Source organism: Lissotriton vulgaris, chromosome 1_2, assembly GCF_964263255.1.
Source record: "Lissotriton vulgaris chromosome 1_2, aLisVul1.2, whole genome shotgun sequence".
Classification (NCBI taxonomy): Eukaryota; Metazoa; Chordata; class Amphibia; order Caudata; family Salamandridae; genus Lissotriton; species Lissotriton vulgaris.
The window spans coordinates 315296130-315321337 of record NC_141686.1 but is presented as its reverse complement, the minus strand read 5'-3'; the positions used below and the strand labels follow the sequence as shown (position 1 = coordinate 315321337).

At 47.2% G+C, this 25208-nt stretch overlaps 1 protein-coding gene across 2 annotated transcripts in view; it reads right to left on the bottom strand.

Annotated features, from left to right (window-relative positions):
* Window positions 1-25208, bottom strand: part of P2RX3 (purinergic receptor P2X 3) — a 307490-nt gene that overhangs the window by 118378 nt on the left and 163904 nt on the right. The window contains exons 3-6 of one of the 2 annotated variants that reach the window (XM_086953350.1): window positions 16577-16648; window positions 14114-14183; window positions 12065-12158; window positions 6081-6158 (exon numbers count right to left, since the gene is read on the bottom strand). In XM_086953350.1, the coding sequence (XP_086809476.1) occupies window positions 6081-6158; window positions 12065-12158; window positions 14114-14183; window positions 16577-16648 (314 nt within the window). The remainder of the gene's footprint in view (window positions 1-6080; window positions 6159-12064; window positions 12159-14113; window positions 14184-16576; window positions 16649-25208) is intronic. The other variant, XM_086953351.1, reaches the window with a different exon arrangement.

The window sequence follows — 25208 nt, the reverse complement described above, 5'->3', positions numbered from 1 at the left end:
GCGATTGGAGGAGACAAGTGAGAGATGGACTAATGAAGAAAGATCTGGAAGAAAGAACAAAGCACCACCGTGAAACCGTTTTGGTGTACAAGCGCTTTATAAATATGCTGTAACATAACATACGTGTGAATCCCTTGACTGGGGACTCCATAGGGAAGATGAGCAAGCAATAATAAAGCTGGAGACTGGATGGTTCATGTGTAAAGATCAAACAGGAAATGGGAAGTGTGGGTGCGTCCGGTGGTTCTCTTCTGAGGTCCAATTTCTTGTGTCTTTTTGCTCTATTTCTGTCCAATTGTGTGGCAAAGGAAACTACATAGGGTTCTGGTTAGTCCTGATTATCTCTGACCATTGGCTCTGTCAGGCAGCCATTTTGGATAAGCTGGAGGCCGTTTTGGAACAGGTGGTAGCCATCTTGGACCAGGGGGGTAGCCATCTTGGACATGCTTCTTCTTAATGCCTACATGGAGTACATTTGTATACCTTATTTTCTCTTGCTTTTGAGAATGCTTGAAAGGGAAGAACCATGAAAATTGTTGCCCATGTTTTTTTTAGATTGGTGCTTTTCTTTAAAACACAACTCTGCCAATTAACTTATTTAAAAGAATTTGAGACAAATACTCTACTGCTCATATATTTATCGAATACTTGTATTTATCAGTTTTCAAAGCTGAAGGTAAAGGTCACAAATGCCTGATCGCCCAGAAGTGCATTCCAATCTGACCACTGCTAGATGGGCATTCCAGTCTAATGAGAAGTGCATTCCAACCTGACCACTGCTAGATGTGCATTCCAGTCTAATGAGAAGTGCATTCCAACCTGACCACTGCTAGATGTGCATTCTAGTCTAATGAGAAGTGCATTCCAACCTGACCACTGCTAGATGCGCATTCCAGTCTAATGAGAAGTGCATTCCAGTCTGACCACTGCTAGATGTGCATTCCAGTCTAATGAGAAGTGCATTCCAATCTGACCACTGCTAGATGTGCATTCCAGTCTAATGAGAAGTGCATTCCAACCTGACCACTGCTAGATGTGCATTCCAGTCTAATGAGAAGTGCATTCCAACCTGACCACTGCTAGATGTGCATTCCAGTCTAATGAGAAGTGCATTCCAACCTGGCCACTGCTAGATGTGCATTCCAGTCTAATGAGAAGTGCATTCCAACCTGGCCACTGCTAGATGTGCATTCCAGTCTAATGAGAAGTGCATTCCAACCTGACCACTGCTAGATGTGCACTCCAGTCTGCCGTGGGGTGAGTTTCAGTCTGACCAACACTAGAAGTGCATTCCAGTCTAATGAGAAGTTTATATCAGTCTGACCAAATTCTAGAAGTGTACTGGTGTCTGTTCACTGCTAGATATGCATTCCAGTCTGATATGGGGTGAGTTTCAGTCTGACCAATGCTACAAGTTCATTCCAGTCTAATGAGAAGTGCATTCCAACCTGACCACTGCTAGATGTGCATTCCAGTCTGATATGGGGTGAGTTTCAGTCTGACCAATGCTACAGGTTCATTCCAGTCTGATGAGAAGTGTATTCCAGTCTGTCCACTGCTAGGAATGGATTCTAGTCTGATGCAACGCGTATTCATTGCAGAAGGATCAGTGTTGTAAGTGCATTCCAGTCTCATTTGTGTCCTTAGGTTATTGCACTCTGTTCTGAGTCAGGATTCAGTGTTCACCTATACCAAGCGTCTGATGTAAAGTTGAATATATATTAGAACATCTCCAATTTCTGGAGGAAGTGATAAATCAGGAGAAATGTACGGTGGTGACATTTTGCGGATGGATTCTTCTCCAGAACTGGCACTTTAGCACTGGAGTCTGCTGCACCCAGACCAACCAGTCGCGTCTGATTCACAGCATTGAATCCTTTCTCATCCTAACCATCTGACTTTACCCATCCTTGTGCAGGCTTACCCAAGCTGACCACTTGCTCGTCAGTTGGTCACCGTAACCTAACTGGTTATGGTATTTTCTACTTGTCCGGGATACGTAGGCACAGTTTCTTGCTAATGGGCTAATCCGGCACTAATTTGGGGTCATATTTACCAGGGCTTTATCTCCGCTTTTTGGCTTACAAAAGCCAAAAAAGCGGAGATAATACTAGCGCCCTATTTACAAGAGGGTGTTAACATGCATAATCGCATGTTAGCACCCTTTTTCCCAACGCCTCCCTTTGCATCTCTAATGAGATACAAAGTGGCCGTTACTGGGCGTACACCGGATGGACTACCTTGCAAATATAGCTGATGTTCATATCGTGATATTTCCAAGGCAGCACACATGATTTTAGCACACATTAGATTTTGGTGAAAACGGCTGTTTTCGCCAAAATCTGCTAAAATCCTGACTTAGCCATCCCTAACATAGGGGGTGGTTTGGGCTGATACGACCCTGTGGGTCGTATCAGCAAGGTTATCGCCCTTATTTAGGGAACATCGCTGGAAAACCAGTGATGTTCCCTGCAAAAAGGTGATAACCTCGCTATCACTGGAATTTTTATTACCCTGGAGTAACGTGTTGTTAATTATGTGCTACTAGGGCGATAAATACCAGAGGTAGTCTGCGATAATATAATTATTGCTAAGCACGGCCAGCGATTATTATCTCTGGCCGCTGTTAATATGCCCCAAGGAGTCTCATCGTCATCAGTGTTCTTCTCTAGTGGAATGTGCTCTGCCTGGCACCCTGCTGATGTTCCCCGGACAGCAGAGAAGCCAAGGATCTGTGGAACAGATGAGGGAAGATGGCTGATTTCAGTCCCCTTGCCTGGGGATTTTTCTTTACAACTTCCTACTTCAGAGGGGCTTTTTGCATCAAGCTTTGGACATCCAGAACTCAGTCCCTCAGTACTGAAAGATGTCCCCTTTGTTGGTGTTATACGGATGCGTGGTGGAATCCTAGGTTTGTGGACATTTTTCAAGAGGATCGCTTGGTTACCTAGGGTTAGCCGTGGGATAATGGCTCCGATCCACTTCTGGAGCTTTTGGGCATCACTGAGGCATCACTCTACTGTCTGAGGCATGAGTTGGAGGATCTCTACAGCCTGAGGCATCACTCCACTGTCTGAGGCATGAGCTGGAGGATCTCTACAGCCTGAGGCATCACTCTGCTGTCTGAGGCATGAGCTGGAATATCTGTACATCCTGAGGCATCACTCTACTGTCTGAGGCATGAGCTGGAGGATCTGTACATCCTGAGGCATCACTCTACTGTCTGAGGCATGAGCTGGAGGATCTGTACATCCTCATTAAAGGGTGCTCTGATACTTCTCAGATTGACCTCAGATTGTCTAGGAGCTGGTGTACTTCACTGCCCAGTACTGCAACAAGGTTCACATGAAGCAACACTGGGGAGTAACTTCATGTGCAGCCCTGTGACCACAACACATACACCAATAAGTACTTCTTGTCCAAGTGGATCTTTACAGCCTGAGGCATCACTCTACTGTCTGAGGCATGAGGTGGAGGGTCCGAACATCCTGAGGCATCAGTCTGCTCTCTTTGAGGCAGGAACTGGAGGATCTGTACATCCTGGGCATCACTCTGCTGTCTGAGGCATGAGCTGGAGGATCTCTACAGCCTGAGGCATCACTCTGCTGTCTGAGGCATGAGCTGGAGGATCTCTACAGCCTGAGGCATCACTCTGCTGTCTGAGGCATGAGCTGGAGGATCTCTACAGCCTGAGGCATCACTCTGCTGTCTGAGGCATGAGCTGGGGAATATGTACAGCCTGAGGCATCACTCTACTGTCTGAGGCATGAGCTGGAGGATATGATCATCCTGATGCATCACTCTACTGTCTGAGGCATGAGCTGGAGGATCTCTACAGCCTGAGGCATAACTCTACTGTCTGGGGCATTAGCTGGAGGATCTCTACAGCCTGAGGCATCACTCTGCTGTCTGAGGCATGAGCTGGAGGATATGATCATCCTGAGGCATCACTCTACTGTCTGAGGCATGAGCTGGGGATATGTACAGCCTGAGGCATCACTCTACTGTCTGAGGCATGAGCTGGAGGATCTCTACAGCCTGAGGCATCACTCTGCTGTCTGAGGCATGAGCTGGAGGATCTCTACAGCCTGAAGCATCACTCTGCTGTCTGAGGCATGAGCTGGAGGATCTCTACAGCCTGAGGCATCACTCTGCTGTCTGAGGCATGAGCTGGAGGATCTTTACAGCCTGAGGCATCACTCTGCTGTCTGAGGCATGAGCTGGAGGATCTGTACAGTCTGAGACATGGCTCTGCTGACTGAGGCATGAGCTGGAGGATCTCTACAGCCTGAGGCATCACTCTACTGTCTGAGGCATGAGCTGGAGGATCTCTACAGCCTGAGGCATCGCTCTACTGTCTGAGGCATGAGCTGGAGGATCTCTACAGCCTGAGGCATTGCTCTACTGTCTGAGGCATGAGCTGGAATATCTCTACATCCTGAGGCATCACTCTACTGTCCGAGGCATGAGCTGGAGGATCTGTACACCGTGAGGCATCACTCTGCTGTCTGAGGCATGAGCTGGAATATCTGTACACCCTGAGGCATTACTCTACTTTCTGAGGCATGAGCTGGAGGATCTCTACAGCCTGAGGCATCACTCTGCTGTCTGAGGCATGAGCTGGAGGATCTGTACATCCTGAGGCATCACTCTGCTGTCTGAGGCATGAGCTGGAGGATCTCTACAGCCTGAGGCATCGCTCTACTGTCTGAGGCATGAGCTGGAGGATCTCTACAGCCTGAGGCATCACTCTACTGTCTGAGGCATGGGCTGGAGGATCTCTACAGCCTGAGGCATCGCTCTACTGTCTGAGGCATGAGCTGGAGGATCTCTACAGCCTGAGGCATCACTCTGCTGTCTGAGGCATTAGCTGGAGGATCTGTACACCCTGAGGCATCACTCTGGTGTCTGAGGCATGAGCTGGACGATATGTACACCCTGAGGCATCACTCTACTGTCTGAGGCATGAGCTGGAGGATCTTCACACCCTGAGGCATCAATCTACTGTCTGAGGCATGAGCTGGAGGATCTGTACATCCTGAGGCATTGCTCTGCTGTCTAAGGCATGAGGTGGAGGATCTGTACATAATGAGGCATCACTCTGCTCTCTGAGGCATAAACTGAAGGATCTGTACATAATGAGGCATCGCTCTACTGTCTGAGGCATGAGCTGGAGGATATGATCATCCTGAGGCATTACTCTACTGTCTGAGGCATGAGCTGGTGGATATGATCATCCTGAGGCATCACTCTGCTGTCTGAGGCATGAGCTGGAGGATCTGTACATCCTGAGGCATCACTCTACTGTCTGAGGCATGAGCTGGATGATCTGTACACCCTGGGGCATCACTCTGCTGTCTGAGGCATGAGCTGGAGGATCTGTACATCCTGAGGCATGACTCTGCTGTCTAAGGCATGAGCTGGAGGATCTGTACATTCTGGGGCATCACTCTACTGTCTGAGGCATGAGCTGGAGGATCTGTACACCCTGGGGCATCACTCTACTGTCAGAGGCATGAGCTGGAGGATCAGTACATCCTGAGGCATCACTCTGCTGTCTGTCTAAGGCATGAGCTGGAGGATCAGTACATCCTGAGGCATCACTCTACTGTCTGAGGCATGAGCTGGAGGATCTGTACACCCTGGGGCATCACTCTACTGCCTGAGGCATGAGCTGGAGGATCAGTACATCCTGAGGCATCACTCTGCTGTCTGTCTAAGGCATGAGCTGGAGGATCAGTACATCCTGAGGCATCACTCTAATGTCTGAGGCATGAGATGGAGGATCTGTACATCCTGAGGCATCAGTTTGATGTCTGAGGCACAAACTCCTTTCTGTCCTGAACAAGCAAGATTAGTAAACCTTTATGGACACCTCTGCTATCTAAAGCCATGCTCTCCGTGTGTTGAACCAGTTGTGATTAGAGTCACCGGAGATCTAGGTCTGTTGTCTTCATCCTGACCTAATAGGTTTAGTGTAAATCTATTGATAGCTCTGCTGCTTACATCCTGAACCAGGGATATTAGTGTAATTTGAGGGGCAGCTGACTAAGATGGTGAAGAGTTTTCGAAGCACTCACTTTTCAAAGTCGAAGAGTGGGAAACGGATGCTGTTCTTGATGAAGATGGTGAAGTTTTCAGCTTCCACCATGATAGGCCTGGAAGAGAAGAGGTGGGAGAGAAGGAGTTAGAGCTGGGAGAGCAGTACTGTGATCTCAGAGCATGAAAAAGAAGAGGAGGGAAAGCAGGAATTGGAATGGTGTTGGCCAGAATTGTGATAAAGAGAATGAAAGGGTAGAGGATGTAAAGCAGGTGCTGCTGTAGGGACTGAATGAATGAATGAATGAATACATTTTAGCCTTATAAAGCACAAACTTTGCCCGAAGGCGTCAAGGTGCTGCAGAAGGGCCCATCAGACGGAAATATACATGGAGCTCATCCTGGAGGACTGGTAAAGAGCGAGGTCTTCAGAACCTTGCGGAAGAGAGAGTGAGACACTTGACCAGAAATTAAAGAGGGGAGGGAATTCCAAAGCCTAGCAGTGACCACGGAGAAGACTCTGCCCCCCCCACCCCATCTGACTCTCTTAAACCTAGGGACTACCACCAGATTTTTACTGGAAGATCTTAGCTGCTTGGTAGGGACATATTATCGAAAGAGCCCTTTAAGGCATTCTGAACCTACACTGTAAAAAGACTTATGAGTACGACAAAGAGCCTGAAACAGAATGCTCCAGTTTAGAGGGAGCCAGTGCAGCTCACTGACAGACGCCGAGACTGAATGGGATTTAGGAAGGTCCATCACCAGCCTGGCCGCGGCATTCTGCACCAGCTGCAGATGACTAACAAGACCTTTGTTCATAGCCAACTAGACGGCATTACAATAGCAATGACTGCCTGCTTTGGAGAGGCAAAAGAAAGAAATTGAGAAATGTTCCTGAGAATCCTGATGGTCCCAAAGCAAGTGGACCCCGTTCTGTTGACCTGGGGTCCCAGAAAGAGGGAATTGTGCACTATAACACAGAGATTTTTTCTTTAGGATGCTGGGCAAGGGCAGAAGCCAAGCATGTCCGGCCACTAAGCATTGGACCAGATGTGCTGTTGGTTTCCAAAGATCAAACTCTCTGTTTTGTCCCCGTTAAGTCTTTGATAGTTCTCCACCATCCAAGAGGAAACTGCCTGCATGCATTTTTTATTATTGGTGGCAGAGGCCTCTATGCTGTTGGTGATAAACACCATACATTGGGTGTCCTCAGCATAAAACAGCGCCTCCAGGCCAAAGGATCTACGACCCTGGCCAGGAGGGGCAAACGAAATGTTAAAAAAGAGTCAGACTCAATGAGGAGCCCTGAGGGACTCCACAAAACAAATGGTTAGGGGCCAAGTAGATCTGATCCATATTTACTATTTGAGCCCGATCATTAAGGAATGAGTTGAGTAGTTATGGGCCAGACTCCCAACCCCCACTTCCTTAAGCTGATCCACCAATCTCAGGGGGGATATTGTGTCAAAGGCTGCCGTAAGGTCAAGAAAAACTTATAGTGTGGTATGACCAGCGTCAATCTGAACGCGGATGTTGTTGAGTACGGAGGTTAAAGCCGTCTCTGTGCTATGATCACTTCTAAAACCATGCAGGGGGCCATCGAAAAGCAGCTGATATTCCCCCAGATAGGAGCTAAGCTGAGAATTCAGATGTTTCTCCAGAATTTTAGCTGGGACAGGTAAAAGGGAGAGGGGGCAATAATTTTTTACTTCTGCAGAGTCTAGAGAGGGATTTTTTAAGAGAGGTTTGATGACTGCAGTCTTCCAGGAGGTAGGGTACTACCCAGACTAAATAGCTACATTAAGTACTGAGGTGAGGTGGGTACAATAACCTCCCTCCCTACTTTCATAATCTTTAGTGGACAGGACTCCAACGGAGAGCCGAATATAATTCCACCTAACAGGCGGTCTGTGTCCTCGTGTGACAGGGGGGGTAAGTAAATTGCCTGCCTCCGCCGGAGTTACTGGATTATAAAAAGAAATGGGGGTTGTTGGCAAAGACTAATTTAGGGGTCCCAGCGTTAAGAGCTTCCAAGGAGGAATATATTTCTGTGATCTTAGAATGGAAAAAACTATCCATTCTGTCACAATGGTCCTGGGAGGTGTCAGTGTGAACAGGGACTGAGAGGGAGGAAAGAGACTTAACCGCATCGCTGCGGTGATTTTTGCGCTGTGCGGCTTTTTTCGCAAAACCGTTTTACATGACGAGCTCAGCTCGTCATCAGCACACGCCACCCGTGGCTGATGACAAGCTGAGCTCGTCATCAGCATTGAAGGGGTTAATTACATTAAAAAGCTCCCTAGAAGATCTTAGGGATTCTGTAACCTTAGAATAAAATAATACTATTTCCTCTATGATGTCAAATTTATATTCCCTTAGTCTTTGTTTCTGCAAGTCTCTTCCCGCAGGGTTGAGGCCTAGACGCCAAATCCTTTCCTGATGGTTGCAGGATTGTCTTAGTTTTCTCAGCCTATCAGAAACCCAGGGGGCAGAGGACATTTTTCTAGCCGCATATTGCTCCTTAAGGGGAACTAGGCTGTCCATGGCTACTAGAATTCAGTTGGAAAAATCTGTGGCTGCCAAATTAGCATCAGAATGGGGGAGCCATTGAATAGTTATTACGTGTGTTAAGAAGAGCCTCCTTGCTGATACGACTGAGGTTTCTCTTCTCCATTTTATTTTTCGTATTTAGAGTTGTATAAGATAACAGGATCTGGAGGTTGAAAGCAATGGCATAATGGCCTGACCAAGAGAGTTGTATAGGTTCTCTTACCATAATCCTGGAATTATTAGAAAAAATGCCTTCTAGTATATACCCTGCTATATGGGTAGGGCTCATAAATAATTGGGGTAGACTACAACAATTCATAGATTCTAGAAAAATGTGCGTTTCCTTACATAGGATCCTATCCAGGTGAAAATTAAAATCACACAGAAGGGTGGAATTGGATCTTGCCAGGTAAGGTTCTATGAGGTTGCTAAAATCCTGGCTAAATGACCCTCTCGCTCCAGGTTGGCAGTAGATCACAATACCAGTAAAACTTTCAATCGGATAAACTTTCAACAAAAAATATAATGCCTGGCAGAGATCAAGAGATGTTGTGAGCGGCTCGGTGTGACAAGAATAAACATCTTTATACAAAATGCCCACAACCCCACCCTTTCTGCCTACCCTGTAGAATCTGGAAAAGGCATATCCAGAGGGTATTGCCTCCACCTGATCGGGACCGGAGCAGTCTCTAGCCCACGTCTCGGTAATAAACACCCAGTCCGGCTTGCAGAGAGAAAGCATCCATGTGACACCACCGCATGGAATGCAAGAGGAGGGACAGCACAGGTTACAGCAGGGAGAACAGCCTTGTGAACCCACAGCCAGAGCATTAGAGAGAAGAGTAGGGAGAGCAACACTGTGATATTAGAGCATGGAAGAGAAGAGGAAAGAATGCATCTGCCTTTCATCAGCCTGTCAGTCTTTTTTAGCCCCGTAAGCAAATATATTGTTACGGAAATAGACATGTCCAAAAACTTTCACAAACAGGACTTTCATTACTTTATTGAACTTGGCTGACACCAATGGAAAATCAAAGGCCACTCTTTTATAATGATATGCCTCACCTACAGTGAAAGGACATCATATGCTGATAATCTTTGCACAACTCGATTTGAGAACAGTCCACGACATATCCAGTTCTGTAAACATTATGGCCTACTTCAATGTGTTCAACATTTTGGTAATGCCCCGGAGTGGCTGGCTATCTGCACAAATGTTGTGGTTCTAATCACGCAAGTCCACACACATCCTCAGTGTGCCATTCAACATGTGATCATGAATCACAGGAGTCAACCTCTCCGAGCTCTCTATTTCCTCTATTATTCCTACAGCACACACTTTCTGTAGGCCCTTCTTAAGATCTTCTCTCAAACCCATAAGCACTCCACAAATCTTATGCACATAAGTTTGAGCCCCTAGCTCCAGGATTATTCTATGCGGGAATCCAGTATGTGGTGCAACTGAAAAGAGGCAGGCAAGCAATTGAGCTAGACGGAGTTTAATCCAAATAGAATATACCACTGGCAACCGACGGTAGACAGTGAGTGCCATTGAGGGAATATTCAGAAAAGATTCCAAGATGGAATACCCTGTGTCAGCATTCTGCAAACATGGGAATCAGCAGGTATGCAGGAAATTAAATACCCAAAACATACCAGAGCATGGAAGTGAAGAGAAGCGAGAGCAGCTCTGTGACTCCAGAGTTTACAGAAGGAGGGATACCACATGTTACTTAAGGGTGAGCAGCACTGGGGCACCACATGAAGGCCATGGGCAAGAAGAGCAGTGAGAACAGAGGCTATGATACCAGTGTGATGGCTTACAGACAAAATAGAAATTGGTGTTTGAATAAAATACTGAGTTTCAAATATCACAGTACCTCAAAATCACGTCAAGAATATTGTTTAAAAAAGAACATTGTGTCACAGAATTTCGCTGTCAAAAATATTGCTTTATCTGTATTTAATATTGTTTTAACTGAACCTGTTTTCTTTAATATAATGTACCTAAATGTAGCTATAAAAGTATTGTTTTTACATTATTTTGATATATGTTATGTCACACTCCTGATGATCTGGAGAGATTGCCCGGGCAGCATCGACCTTATGGAGCACACCTGATCACCCTGAGGAGACACCAACTACAGTTATTGTCCTTTAAAGTACACCTGACCATCTACTGCAGATCCTGTTCTATAGACCACACCTGCACGCCTGGACTTGGGCCTGCAGCTCCTCCCTGATGGCACAGTCCTGATGTTCTGGAGAGGCCACCCTGACAGCACCTTTCTTATGGAGCACACCTGATCCCCCTGAGGAGACAACCACTACAGTAAGTATGGGCGGAAAATCCGTTTCGCTCGCGGATTTTGCGGATTTTCGGTAAATTCGCAATCCGCGAGATTTGCGAATTTCCCGTGAAATCCGCAAATCCGCGAGCAGCGGATTTTATGGCTTGCTCGCACTGTTCGCGTGAGTTCGTGGCTTGCCAGTACAACTTCGCACCCCGCGAGTAAGTGCTAAATTGCAGAAATACGATCTTAGCAAAACTGAAACTACTTACCAGGTTCAAAAGTTCAGGCTCATCATTAGTAGCCATTTCCTGTAGTGCTTCCTGAGGGGCCCCTCCAGAGTTCAGTTGCCAGTTGCAACTATTATGTGACCCTGCTCTGAACCTCAGAATAGTTACACATATGCCACAAAGGTCCTGAATTACAGCTAAGGGAGACAAGCAGGAGCCAGGCTGGAAGTTAAAATCCATTAATCAGCCCCTAATTCATTATTGTCAGTTGGGGCAGGGCAGGTGTTGTAACTAAATTTGCAACAATGAAAGCACTTAGCAAGTGCAAAAGATCACTAATCAGGAAGCACTAAGGAAGCAGGTGCCAGCTAAAAAAATATTCTGTGACACATTAATCAGCCCCAAATTAATTCAGGTCACTTGAGGCAGGGAAGGTGTGCTTTGCTTTGCCGAAAATAATGTACACTGGACAACCAGAGGGTGTGGTGATGAAACAGAGGGTGGCACGGGTGGGCCAGAGGGTGGCATGAGTAGTCAGAGAGTGGCAGTGGTGACAGAGAGTGGCAGTGATGAAGAAGAGTGTCCCAAACAGGCTGGACACGTAGAAACAACAAGTTCGCAAAACTTGCGACCCGACAGGTAAGTTCGCAAATTGCGAAATTGTAAAAACCCTCGCGAACTGGCAGAAACACGCGCGAACACAAAAAAAAATCCGCAAATTCGCGGGAATTCGCGGATTTTGCGGATTGCGAGTTGGCAAATCCGCAAAATTCGCGAACGCGAGATTCGCAAAATTCGCCCATGCTTACACTACAGTTACACCTGACCATTTAGAAGAGACAAGTGCTGGAGATTATGTTTGAAGTGGTACCCCAGAGCATCAGGAGGAGAACCTCTAGAGATTCACCCTTTGGAGGACACCCAAGGTGCTCTCTGCACTGAGACACTCACGCGCCAACGGTGTCCATCTCAGTGGGGCACCAGCCCTGAATCTCACAAGTCCGAAATTTGGGGCTGAAGTTCACACAACGGCCAGTTAGGTACCCTGTGGAAAGAGAGAAGCAAAGTCAGTAGTTAGACATGGTACATGATGGCATGGTACATGAAGGGGGGCCACACAGACAGAGGTAAGATAGAACACAGACAGGAGTGACATAGCCTGGAATTAAAACAAGAGATGGGCAGGAGAGAAAGAATGAGCTCACACAGGATACAAGCAGAGGAAAAAGAGTCTGAGGCTGAACAGGGCAGAAAAACTGTAGGTGCTGCCTGAGATTAAAGAGGACACACGTGGGGTATACAGCCTGAGATTAAACAGGACACAGATGAGAGAGACACAGCCTGAGATTAAACAGGACATGAGCGTGGAAGACAAAACCTGAGATTAAACAGGACAGAGATAAGACAGAAATAGCAACTGATTAATAAGAGAATCTTATGGGGAAACATCTGGTTCCCTATTTTGTCAGGATGTCAGGTGTTGCCTCTGCTTAGTTCTTCTTCTTAATGGAGTATCCAAAGATATTGGAGTAGATGCATCACTCACTTATCGTGACATGCTTCATCATCGGCACCCATCAACACCCTGGTAAAGTGGTACTACCAGAGTGGACTCAACCATAGGTGGAAATGGGAGTTCGTAGATAAAGCAAAGTGGATAAGCAGGGATCCAGAAAAGTGATGTATTAAAAATACCTCAAGGTAAATCGAAAGGTTTTACTTTAGTAGTAGGGTACCTGGGTATGGATTAAAATTTGAAATTTGTGGGTTCTAGTGATTGCAATTATTCAATTATACCCTTAGTTTCTGTGCCAACATGCTTTGGCCTTCTCTGTGAGCCCGGTCAGGTCTGGAGCCTTGGTCATGGCTATGATGTTTGTATCCCTGCTCTGTTTTGTCCACGCACACCTTGCACACTTGTGAGGCCTAGTGCTCTCACCTGTCTCGTCTGGCAATAAACTAAATACCATAGTGCTGGGTAATACTATACAACCACAGTACCAAACGCCATCCATCGAGGTGAGTGTGCACTCATGAATACAACTGTATCTATGTCAAAAACAGCACTCAAAGTGAGCGTCCATTCAAAATTACACTTGTATGTGGGAAACAGCCTTTACCACACAGCCACAACCACAATGTACCTTTACAACTCAGTCACTTCCCCGACTATGATGTTACCATGCGTTTCTTTACCCTGCAAGTCTTTACAACGACTTGCTTTAGGGGGCAGGTTGTTTGACTGGTGTTGGATTTTAAGGCCAAACGCCTTCCCTAATCTTGCGTGGACTGGAGTTGGAATAATACATTATACTATTCCAAAGTCCAGCGCCCCCCTAAGGCAAGTCGCTTTAATTACTTGCGTGGTAATGTTGCAGTGTGGGTAGAGATTGCGTTGTAAAGGCACATGTGGTAACTGTATGCGGGGTTCCATCATACAACACCTGTATGTTATAATAAATACACCACTCAAGGTTAATGTGTACTGACAAATACTCCTGTATGTTAAACAGAGCACTCGAGGTGAGCTTGCGCTCACAAGTACACCTGCATGCATGTTAAATAGAGCACTCATGGCAAACACACACTCACAAGTACACCTGCATGCATGCTAAATAGAGCACTGGGGCAAGCTTGCGCTCACAAGTACACCTGCATGCAAGTTAAATAGGGCATGCAGGGATGGTGCATCTGCATGCAGGTTAAACAGAGCACTGGAGGCAAGCGTGCATTCACAAGTACACCTGCATGCACATTAAATAGAGCACCCAAGCTGAGCATGCAATCACAAGTCAAACCTGCACGCATGTTAAACCACGCAGGATGCTGAGACACAGGCAGAAAGAGAGTAGGGAGACAAGCATGAATGAGAAGAGGACAGTGACTGGAGATGGAGATAAAGAGAGACAAGCAAGGGCAGCTGGAGATGACCTCTGGCCAAGGAAAAGGCTGAGTGTTCAGAGATGGAGCCGAGAGGCTCTTCCGGTCACCAGCCCTCACCGTTTCCTGTTGTCCCAGATGAAAAGCTCTTACATTTCTCGTCACTGGTGCAGGCATACTTCACCTCTGTCTGCAAGGGAAAGAACAGGCACTGAAAGCGAAGCTGAGCCAAGTTCTTCCAAATACAGACGACAAGACTTCAGGAAGAGGGACCGTGGTTGTGCCCATCTGGAAGATCTGAGATGTGTAGCAGAGTCATTGCAGCCAAAACACTGTGGTGCCTGCTGCTTACCGCCAACACACTACAGTACCTCCTGGTTCCTGCCCATACACCACGGTGCCTAGCACACCAGACCAAGATCTGCGGTGCTTCTGCAGAGCCAGGCTGGGATCCATCATGTGGAAGCAGTGATGGAGAAAGTATTTGCAAATAAGCAACTTGCTTGGATATAATCTTCTCATATAACCTCATAATAAATTATTAATAACATTCGTAATACTAATTTTACACAACATTTTACATTTACTAGAAAAGGGGGATGCTTGCCTATGTGTTTTACTAAATAATAACCCACGTGCAACCAAAGATGGCTGCTAACGCGGGAAAATGGACTGCACTTGCGTCAACTGCATGACGTCTTTTCGCTTTGCTTGGAGGGAAAGATTTGCTTCTGCGCAAAGACAACTAAAATGGGCGCCTAAGAACTCACATACTAAGCATCTGTTCTGCTGAAACGAAACTGCGTTATATACAAAAAGCTGATGCATAAATAGACTTTTCAATTAATTGGGATTAGAGTCGAGATAAGTGGTATACAGTGAAATCATTTTATTTTAATCTAACATCTTGTCTTTTGACCTCTTTGGTAGTTTGTATTTGGGCCTTAAAGAGAGCTAAGGGCTGACACCCACGGGAGACCATCCGCATGCGCGGTAGAGACAACTGGAGAGTCACGAGCTCAAGTCTTGGAACCCGATCAAGGACACCCTTTCTGCATGTCCTCGGAACCAGTTGAACATCTTGAAGATTTAATGGACAACTGTACAAATTATATACATTGTTGTTAACGCATCATGAACATGGGTGAGAAATAAAGCTTGGGAGGAACAAATTAATGGGTTGCAACATAAGACACTGCACTTAAGAAAAGTATTAAAACTTAGCATTCTGTAATGATCATCCCCTTGGCTGGTCCAATCAGAATTAGGAGTTTAATAAGGTTGAAACATTTAGGGTGGTACATGCCATTAAGAAAGTATAATTAGGGTAGTTAGTTAGATCAGTTTGAGCAGTCACTGCCAGAACACTGAGAGATAGAGATGCTGTCCGATTGCTGATCAAAATACCTAAAGAGGCAGACTTAGAACTTCATGCAAATTAAATTAGAAAGAAGATCGCGGAAGAATCGAGGAGGTAATATAATTAAAAAGAAGAGCGCAGAAGAAACGAGGAGGAAATTAGTATCAGAGAGGGGTGAGACACAGGTGTCAAATCCAGAAGAGCCTACCTGTCCTGTCCTATTCCTGTCCTGAACCTGTCACCTGGATTTTTCAAAGGGGTCCACAACTCTTGGCCACAGGGATCTGATCCTTCCCCATACTAGCTAAATATAAATTTGTGTATTGTCTCAATGTGCCTTTCTCTCTCTATCCTCTCTTCCTTATGTACTTGTGATTGAAATTTTAAAGATTAAAATTAGATAACCAAAATCTTACCTCTTCAAAATGATGGAGTTAAGACTGTAATTTGTCTTTGATTCTCATAGGAAAATTCAGATAAACCTTTAAAAACTTATCCGAGTCTGTGGATATTTAATGAGCTAAACAGGTAACTGTTTAATTGTCATAATTACCAATTAAAATCAACTAAAATAGATCATTTGAAATTAAGGGCTTAGTAATTAATTAGGCTCAAGACTGAGAGGCAAACAGACATATAGAATTAGCCTAAAATTGATCCCCAGCGGGGTTTCATCGACCAGATAATGAGTAAGTGTGGTTCATGGGCCCGAATGTGTATTTTGTGAATATTGTCTGCAGGTTGGTGTTCCGCTGGATCAGTAGGATAGGACCAGACAGGACTTATCGGGGTGACCCTGGTTCCTGAGACAGGTCCAATGAGGACCTCCATTACTACACCTTTGGAAGAGGCTGAGGAGTCTGGGGGGCACATCTGCTCCCCAAGAAGTGACACCGACTGCACCCCTTATATGGAGAGACGTGTTAGAGTTATCCAGAAGCTGGGGCTATGGGCCCCATCTGGGGTACCTTACCCAATTGTCTCCAATGGTACCTCTAATGGTACAGCGAGATGGGGTCTGTAAATACCCACATATAATCTCAGAGAACTCCCTGGACACATGTCAGTGGTGCCCTGCAAACTTACAACATCCCCAACAGGTCGAGACACCCGTGCGGTGATAGCTCCCTTCAAGGCGCTCGCCTCACGAGGTTCATTGGTACTCTTACCCCTGCACCGCCTGGTTTTACGCCTGCCTCGCTCCTCCCTCTGCCCTCACTTACCTCAGGACAGAAGCCTTGCACCTGGTTTTCTGTCAAAATCATCTTTGTGATTATCACGAACACGGAGGATCCCTGTTGGGAGAGAGGAAGACGTAATGAGGAGGAGTTGGGGTAAGTATGGGAAGGGACGGGGGGAAGCAGAGGGTGACAAAGGGAGGGAGAGACAGGAGTGAAGGAAGAAAAGTGAAACAAGAGACAGGGAGTCATGAGAGGATGAAGAAAAGTCAAACAGGAGACAGGGAGTCAGGAGAGGATGAAGAAAAGTCAAACAGGAGACAGGGAGTCATGAGAGGATGAAGAAAAGTCAAACAGGAGACAGGGAGTCAGGAGAAGATGAAGAAAAGTTAAACAGGAGACAGGGAGTCATGAGAGGATGAAGAAAAGTCAAACAGGAGACAGGGAGTCATGAGAGGTTGAAGAAAAGTCAAACAGGAGACAGGGAGTCAGAAGAGGATGAAGAAAAGTTAAACAGGAGACAGGGAGTCATGAGAGGATGAAGAAAAGTCAAACAGGAGACAGGGAGTCATGAGAGGATGAAGAAAAGTCAAACAGGAGACAGGGAGTCGGGAGAGGATCAAGAAAAGTCAAACAGGAGACAGGGAGTCAGGAGAGGATGAAGGAAAGTCAAACAGGAGACAGGGAGTCATGAGAGGATGAAGAAAAGTCAAACAGGAGACAGGGAGTCAGGAGAGGATCAAGAAAAGTCAAACAGGAGACAGGGAGTCAGGAGAGGATGAAGGAAAGTCAAACGGGAGACAGGGAGTCAGGAGAGGATCAAGAAAGTCAAACAGGAGCCAGGGAGCCAGGAGAGGATCAAGAAAGTCAAACAGGAGCCAGGGAGCCAGGAGAGAGTGAATAAAAAGGGAGACACAGAGAGGCAGGAGCGGGTGAATAAAGCTCAAGGGAGAGACATGGACTCAGGGGTCGAAGAACAAACGTCAAGGGAAGATAGGGAGTCAGGAGAGGATAGACAAAACTCAAGGGGGAGATAGGGACTCAGGTCAATGAACAATAAATAGTGAAGAAAGAGACAGGGAGTCAGAGGTGAATGGACAAAGTGTGTAGATTTTGGAAGGAATTGATATTGGAGGAACCACAAGCCATGGTGGAGGAGAGGATTCATGGAGGCGGAAGAAGAGATAGGAGACAGCAAAAGGACATAAATCCTTAATGTTCAATACTGTCCAGGCTGTGGACTATCAGAGCTTGACTGGGCATGACAGAAGCCAGCGAGCACTGATAGGTCGAGTAAGGAGTTAGGACCAACTACCTGTGCGCAGAAGCAACACTTTCTTTTAATCAATATATTAGTCTAGCCAGCAGTCCATATCTCTAAAAACGTATCTTTGCTGCTTTAGCTTGAAGACATGTAAAGCTTTCTACTGACTATCTTTGACACCTTCACCCTGTGTGGGCTACAGCTGGAGCCTTGCATTATCAGCTTTATTGTTCTCGATGTGGCCTCCACAACTGGACCCAGCGTCAGGCATGGATTTTAGAACTGGACCTGGTATCCAGATGTGTCCTTTAGAACAAAACACAGCCGTTCGGAGGTGGCCTCCAGAACTGGATCCAGTACTCCAGATACGACCTCTAGAACAGAACACAACATCCAAGGGTGGCCTCCAGAATTGGACACAGTACTCCAGATATGACATCCAGAACAGAACACAACGTCCAAGAGCGGCCTCCATAAATGGATATAGTACTTCAGATATGACATTCAGAACAGGACACAACATCCGAGGGCGGCCTCCAGAACTGGACCCAGTATTCCAGATAGGACCTCTAGAACAGAACATTGCATCCGAGGGCAGCCTCCAGAACTGGACACAATACTCCAGATATGACCTCTAGAACAGAACATAGCATCCGAGTGCAGCCTCCAGAACTGGACACAATACTCCAGATATGACCTCTAGAACAGAACATAGCATCCGAGTGCAGCCTCCAGAACTGGACACAATACTCCAGATATGACCTCTAGAACAGAACATAGCATCCGAGTGCAGCCTCCAGAACTGGACACAATACTCCAGATATGACCTTCAGAACAGAAAACAGCATCTGAGGGCGGCCACCAGAAGTGGACACAGTACTCCAGATATGACCTCCAGAACCGAACAAAACGTCCAAGGGTGGCCTCCAGAACTGGACACAGTGCTCCAGATATGACCTCAAGAACAGAACACAATGTCCGAGGGTGGCCTCCAGAACTAGACACAGTACTCCAGATATGACCTGCAGAACAGAACACAACATCCGAGGGCGGTCTCCAGAACTGGACACAGTACTCCAGATATGACCTCAAGAACAGAACACAATGTCCGAGGGTGGCCTCCAGAACTGGACACAGTGCTCCAGATATGACCTCAAGAACAGAACACAATGTCCGAGGGTGGCCTCCAGAACTAGACACAGTACTCCAGATATGACCTGCAGAACAGAACACAACATCCGAGGGCGGCTTCCAGAACTAAACACAATACTCCAGATATGACCTCCAGAGAAGAACACAACATCCGAGGGCGGCCTCCAGAACTAAACACAATACTCCAGATATGACCTCCAGAGAAGAACACAACAACCCAGCCTCAAATGAACACAATACTACAGAATCCTTTGAGCTGGCTTTGAAGCTGAATGCCCCTCCCTTAAGCGATTCCCCTAGCGAGGCTTGGAAATCCTATGAAGAATGGATGACCAGGGCACTTGACAAAGTGGCTCCATGGACGAATAAGGCACCTGTGAGGCACACTAAAACTGCCCCCTGGTTCAATGAGGAGCTGATGGCAGCCAAGTCTGCCTGCAAAAAATTAGAACGCAAGTGGCGCAAAGGTTATGATCTTAATCATAAGCAGCAATACAATGACAGCTGGAAGAACTACCACAAACTGTTAAAGTTAGCAAAAAGAAGATTTCTTAACGAAATAATTTAGTCAGCTGTAAACTCTTCTAAAGAGCTATTTGCAATATATAAGGAGCTCACAGTGCCCACCAGGATAGTGGCTCAAGATACCTTCTCCAAGGGGGTCTGTGAGTCCATTGCTGACCACTTCGTGGCAAAGGTAGAGAAAATGTATCTCTCTTTCCAGGTGGGGGAGGGAAGGGGTAGGACTGATCCGGCAAACTGTCTTAGGCAGATGGAGGATAAATTCCTTAGCTATTTAGAGATTCCATCTAGACAGGAATTGATGAGAATTGTGTGCAGCATCCAATCAAGATCCCCTAGTGATGCTGCCCCACCAAAGAGGTTTAGAGCCAACATGGAAGTTCTGATTGACCTGCCTTTTTACATGAAGGTAGTGGAAAAAATAGCCAATATCCAGCTCATGAAATTCCTGGAAGATGACTGTCGTCTCCATCCATCACAATCCGGCTTTAGGGCCAGGCACTCAACCAAAACCGCCCTCCTTTTCTCCATGGAAATTCTCCGGCAAAAAGTGGACGAGGGTCAGTCAGCGGCTTTGATATTATTAGACCTGAGTGCGGCCTTTGACACTGTGTTGCACACCACACTGCTGACTCGTCTTACGGAAATCGGAGTGGGAGGAACGGCTCTGAGATGGCTCTGCTCGTTCTTAATGGACAGAAGTTTCCAAGTGCACTGCCCCCCGTACAAATCTACACCTCGGCCGTTAAGGCAGGGGGTGCCGCAGGGCTCAAGCCAGAGCCCCACGCTATTTAATCTGTACATGGAGCCCCTGGCACGGATTGTGGAATCTTATGGGGTGGAGATCGTGTCATATGCTGATGACACACAATTGGTGATCACCCTCTCCCAAGATCAGACTGAGGCAGCTGCCAATTTCTCCTCCTGTCTTTCGACATTAGCTGGATGGATGAATGACAACTGCCTGCGTCTTAATGGGAATAAAACTGAGCTACTAGTGATCCGAAGAGCCCCATCTATCTGGTCGCCAGTTTGGTGGCCTCCTGAGCTCGGACCTACACCTACTCCCTCAACCCATGTGAAGAACTTAGGTGTCCTATTGGACACCAATCTTTCTTTTGAGCAGCACATTGGTAGATTGGCAGGCAAATGTTATGGGATTCTAAAGACCATACGTAAAGTTCTTGATCTTCTCCACATCAAAACAAGGAAAACGCTGGTGCACGCCCTAGTCACTCCTCACTTGGACTATGGGAATTCCCTGCTCATTGGACTGAACGTGAAAAGGGTGCAACAACTTCAGTGTGTCCAAAATGCAGCAGCACGACTTGTCCTGAACATACCGAGAAGGACATCAGGGAGGCGAGCCTTGGCAACTCTCCATTGGCTCCCCATACGTGAGGGTATCCTGTTTAAGGTGCTGTGCATTGCCCACCGCATAGCACAAGGAAAAGGTCCTGCCTATCTCCAAAAGCTTCTGGTAATTCATCGCCCTAAGCGTAACTTGAGAACGCTTGGAAGTATGACATTTTTGGTACCTTGCATCTATAAAGCACGTATGGGAGGGCGCTCCTTCAGATACTTAGCATGTAAACGTTGGAATGAACTCCCCGTTGAACTCCGTTTGGAGCCGTCTGAAGCAAGGTTCCGCTTGATCCTTAAAACGCACCTCTTTCCGAAGGACTAACCCTGTAGTGGTGTCTCCACTTCCCCCTTTCTTTAGTTGCTGATCAGTGGTAATCTACTTGCTCCTGGCTGCACTGCATCCATAGCGCGGGGACACACTGATATAGTGTAACCAGGCGCTTTAGAAATGTTTTTATTATTATTATTAGATATGACCTCCAGAACAGAACACAACATCCGAGGGCGGCCTCCAGAACTGGGCACAGTACTCCAGACATGACATCCAGAACAGAACACAACATCCCAGCCTCGACTCTCTGTCGCCCGACATCGCCTTCTTCCCAGAGACCTGGACCGATGCATCCTCCGCCCCAGACATTGGCACCGCCATCCCAGATGGATACAAGATCCAGAGGAAAGATCGGCCCAACCACCCAGGCGGGACCCTCGCTACCGCCCACAAGAGCACCCTCCGCCTCACCACTCCAGCAAAATCTTCCCCTCTGCTGAACACCTGCACTTCCAGATCCAGACCACCCCAAAAGCCACACACCGAGGAACCCTCGTCTACAAACCCCCGGCCCCCGAACACCCTTCGCCACAACCATCACCGACTTCATCGCACCCCACGCCACTGCCTCAACAAATTACATACTCATTGGAGACCTGAAGTTCCACCTCGACAACCCCAGCAACCCCAACTCCACTATCCTTCGTGACAACCTCGCCAGCATCCGACTTAAACAACTCGTCAACACACCGACCCACAGAGTAGGACACACCCTCGACCCGATCTTTGCAGCAGGAAACAGCGTCCAATTGTATTTGTATGTAAGCTTCTAAAGCACGCAGCTACCCCCAACGGAGGTGTCCCGGCACAATTCAGCCACACAAAGCAGCCGCCATGAACCGACCACTACTGCGTACACTTCGCCATCAATAAACCCCAGGCACCTAAACCAGCCCCATGCCCCCATGAAGGAACTGGAGCAAGGTTACCGACAAGCAACTTAACTCCACCCTCACCCGAGACAACCACATCTGGGCACCCGACACATACGGAGCAGCCAGAGAACTCCACACCTGGATCTCCAACTGCGCAGATGAGCTTGCCCCGCTAAGCAACCCTGACAGACAACACCCCAGGAAATCCGCCTGGTTCTCCACCGCTCTCCAAGAAGCAGACGCACCTGCAGAGGCCTGGAGAAGAACTGGAGAAACACCAAGACAACCGAAAACCACAACACCTACAAGGACGCAATGACGGACTACCACAACTAGATCAGAGCCACCAAGAGGAACTTCATCCACAACAAAGTCCTGGCCAACTCCACCAACTCCAAGGAACTTTTCAGTGTCATTGAAGAATTCACCAACCCACGCAGCGAAGCCACAGACATCACCCCATCCCAAGACCTCTGCGACAAGATTGGAACCTTTTTCCACATCAAGATCAAAAACATCTACAACAACTTCATCGACCATCCACCAGGCGCCACAGACGTCCCCCTGCCCCCCAGAAACACCGGCCAGCCCACCATCTCCAACTGGACACCGATCAAGGCCAAAGACACTGCCTCAACCATGAAAAGCATCCACTCGGGGGCCCTCACCGACCCCTGCCCCCCTCACATCTACCACAGAGCCGTGGCCACCATCGCACCCGAACTACAACGCACCATCAACACCACCTTCAAAACAGGCACCATCCCAGATGACGAGAAGCATGCAGAAGTCAGACCTCTGCTCATGAAGTCCACAGCTAGCCCCACTGACCTCAAGAACTATCCGCCCATCTCGCTCCTCCCCTTCACAGCCAATGTTGCAGAGAAAACAGTCAACAGGAAACTGACACGATTCATTGAAGAGAACGCCGTCCTTGACCCGTCCCAATCCGGATTCTGAAGCAACCACAGCACAGAGACTGCCCTACTCGCTGCCACAGATGACATCCACACCCTCCTGGACCAAGGCCACTCCACAGCCCTGATCCTACTTGACCTATCAGCGGCCTTCAACACCGTCGCCCACCGCACACTAGTCGCCAGACTACATAACACAGGCATAAGGCATACAAGGAACAGCCCTGGACTGGTTCCGATCATTCCTCACCAAAAGAAGCCAAAGGATCAGACTCCCACTCTTCCTCTCCGGCCCCACGAAAATCACCTGTGGAGTCCCACAGGGTTCATTCCTGAGCCCAACCCTCTTCATCATCTACATGGCCCCCTCGTAGCCATCATCCGACAACACGGCCTCAACATCGTATCCTACGCCGATGTTCATCCTCTCCCTCACCAAAGACCCCACCAATGCCAAACTCAGCATCCAGAAAGGAATGGAAGATGTCACAGTCTGGATGACCAACAGCTGCCTGAAGCTCAACGCTGAGAAGACAGAAGTCCTCGTCATCTGTACCACCCCTTCGACATGGGACAACACCTGTGGCCGAATGCCCTCGGAAGCCCACCTACCCCCTCAGACCATGCCAAGAACCTTGGCATCATACTCGACTCATCACTCACCATGAACGGACAGGTCAACACCCTCACCTACAGCTGCTTCAACACCCTCTGCATCCGCCGAAAGACCTTCAAGTGGATCCCCCGAGTCAAGGAAGACAGTCACCCACGCACTCATCACCAGCAGACTGGACTATGGAAACGCATTCTACGCCGGTATCAACAAGTCCCTACTCTGCAAACTCCAGACAATACAGAACACCGCCGCCCGACTCGTCCTCGGTGTCCCCCGACATGAACACATCAGTCAACACCTACTCCACTGGCTCCCTGTGGAGAAAAGAGTCACTTTCAAAATCCTCACTCACGCCTACAAATGCCTACTCAACAACGGACCCAAATACCTCAACAATAGAATTAACTACCACGTACCCAAAAGAAACCTCTGATCTTCCAACCTTGTACTGGCCGAAACCCCGCACATCCACAGAGCCAGAGCAGGCGGAAGATCTTCTCTCACATTGCAGACAATGGGTGCCATCTCAAAGGTTTCCCACTCTTCAAGCTTTAGGCCAGTGAGTCCTGCTCTGGAGGTCTATAAGATGCAAGCAAGGGCAGCTGCTCTCTACGGGGGTGAGCTTTGGGGTCACTGTGCTGCCCCTGAAATGACTAAACTTGAGTCCAAATTTGTAAGGCGAATATTATCACTTCCTCAGAGTACACCATTAACACCACTGAGGTTAGATTTGGGACTGACGCCCATTGCAAACGAGCTAACAGTAAAGCCCCTAAGGTTCTGGCACAGATTATGGACTACACAAGATCTTTTAAACTATAGGGATGAACTTAAACAGATCCTCAGCTTTAATTGTGTAGGCTAAATCCCCTTGCTTGTGTTCATTAAGCGTAATCTATGTGGGAAGATCCAGAAAGGGCCTGTGGCCGGGTAGCACGAAAAATTTACAAAGGGCAAATGCTGGAACTCCTAATTGCGGATCCTAATGCAGGTATCCTTACTAATTCCTTTTTAGAATTCAAAAATTCTTATTATTTCGAGGACTTCATGGATGTTGTCTTCCCGATTTTAGCGCGCAAACTTTTTATCCAATGGCGACATGGCACTTTACCCCTCAAGGCCGTCACAAGTAAGTGGACGGCCTCTTCTAATAAGTCTTGGCCGGGCTGCAGCTGTGACTTAGAAGGCGAGCTTCATGTTGTCTTCTTTTGTCCAGCATACACCAAACCAAGAAAATATTGGTTGATACCATTGTGCAGGAATCTTGGTTTTAAACATTGCTTGAATGCTTTTAGAATTTTTAAAACAAGTACATTGAGCCCTATTGTGTTTGCACTATCTAAATTTCTGCTAGCTATGTGGTGCAAGCGGCGTAAATGAATTGATATTGATTGCCAGCCTTAATGTCGAGAAATGAGAGCTCTGAATTTGACATTATTTTTAAAAAATTTCCTTGAAGAAAGGGTATTTTTTCCTGTACAAAAATATTGCCATGTGTACATAAATGAATTTTGAATGTTACCTGTTTTCTCCCATCCCTCTTTTTATATACCTTTCCTGACCCCCTTTTCCCGTCTGCGTTTTATATTGTACTATTTTATGGCCAAATTGGCCGAAATAAAGAATTTTTTAATT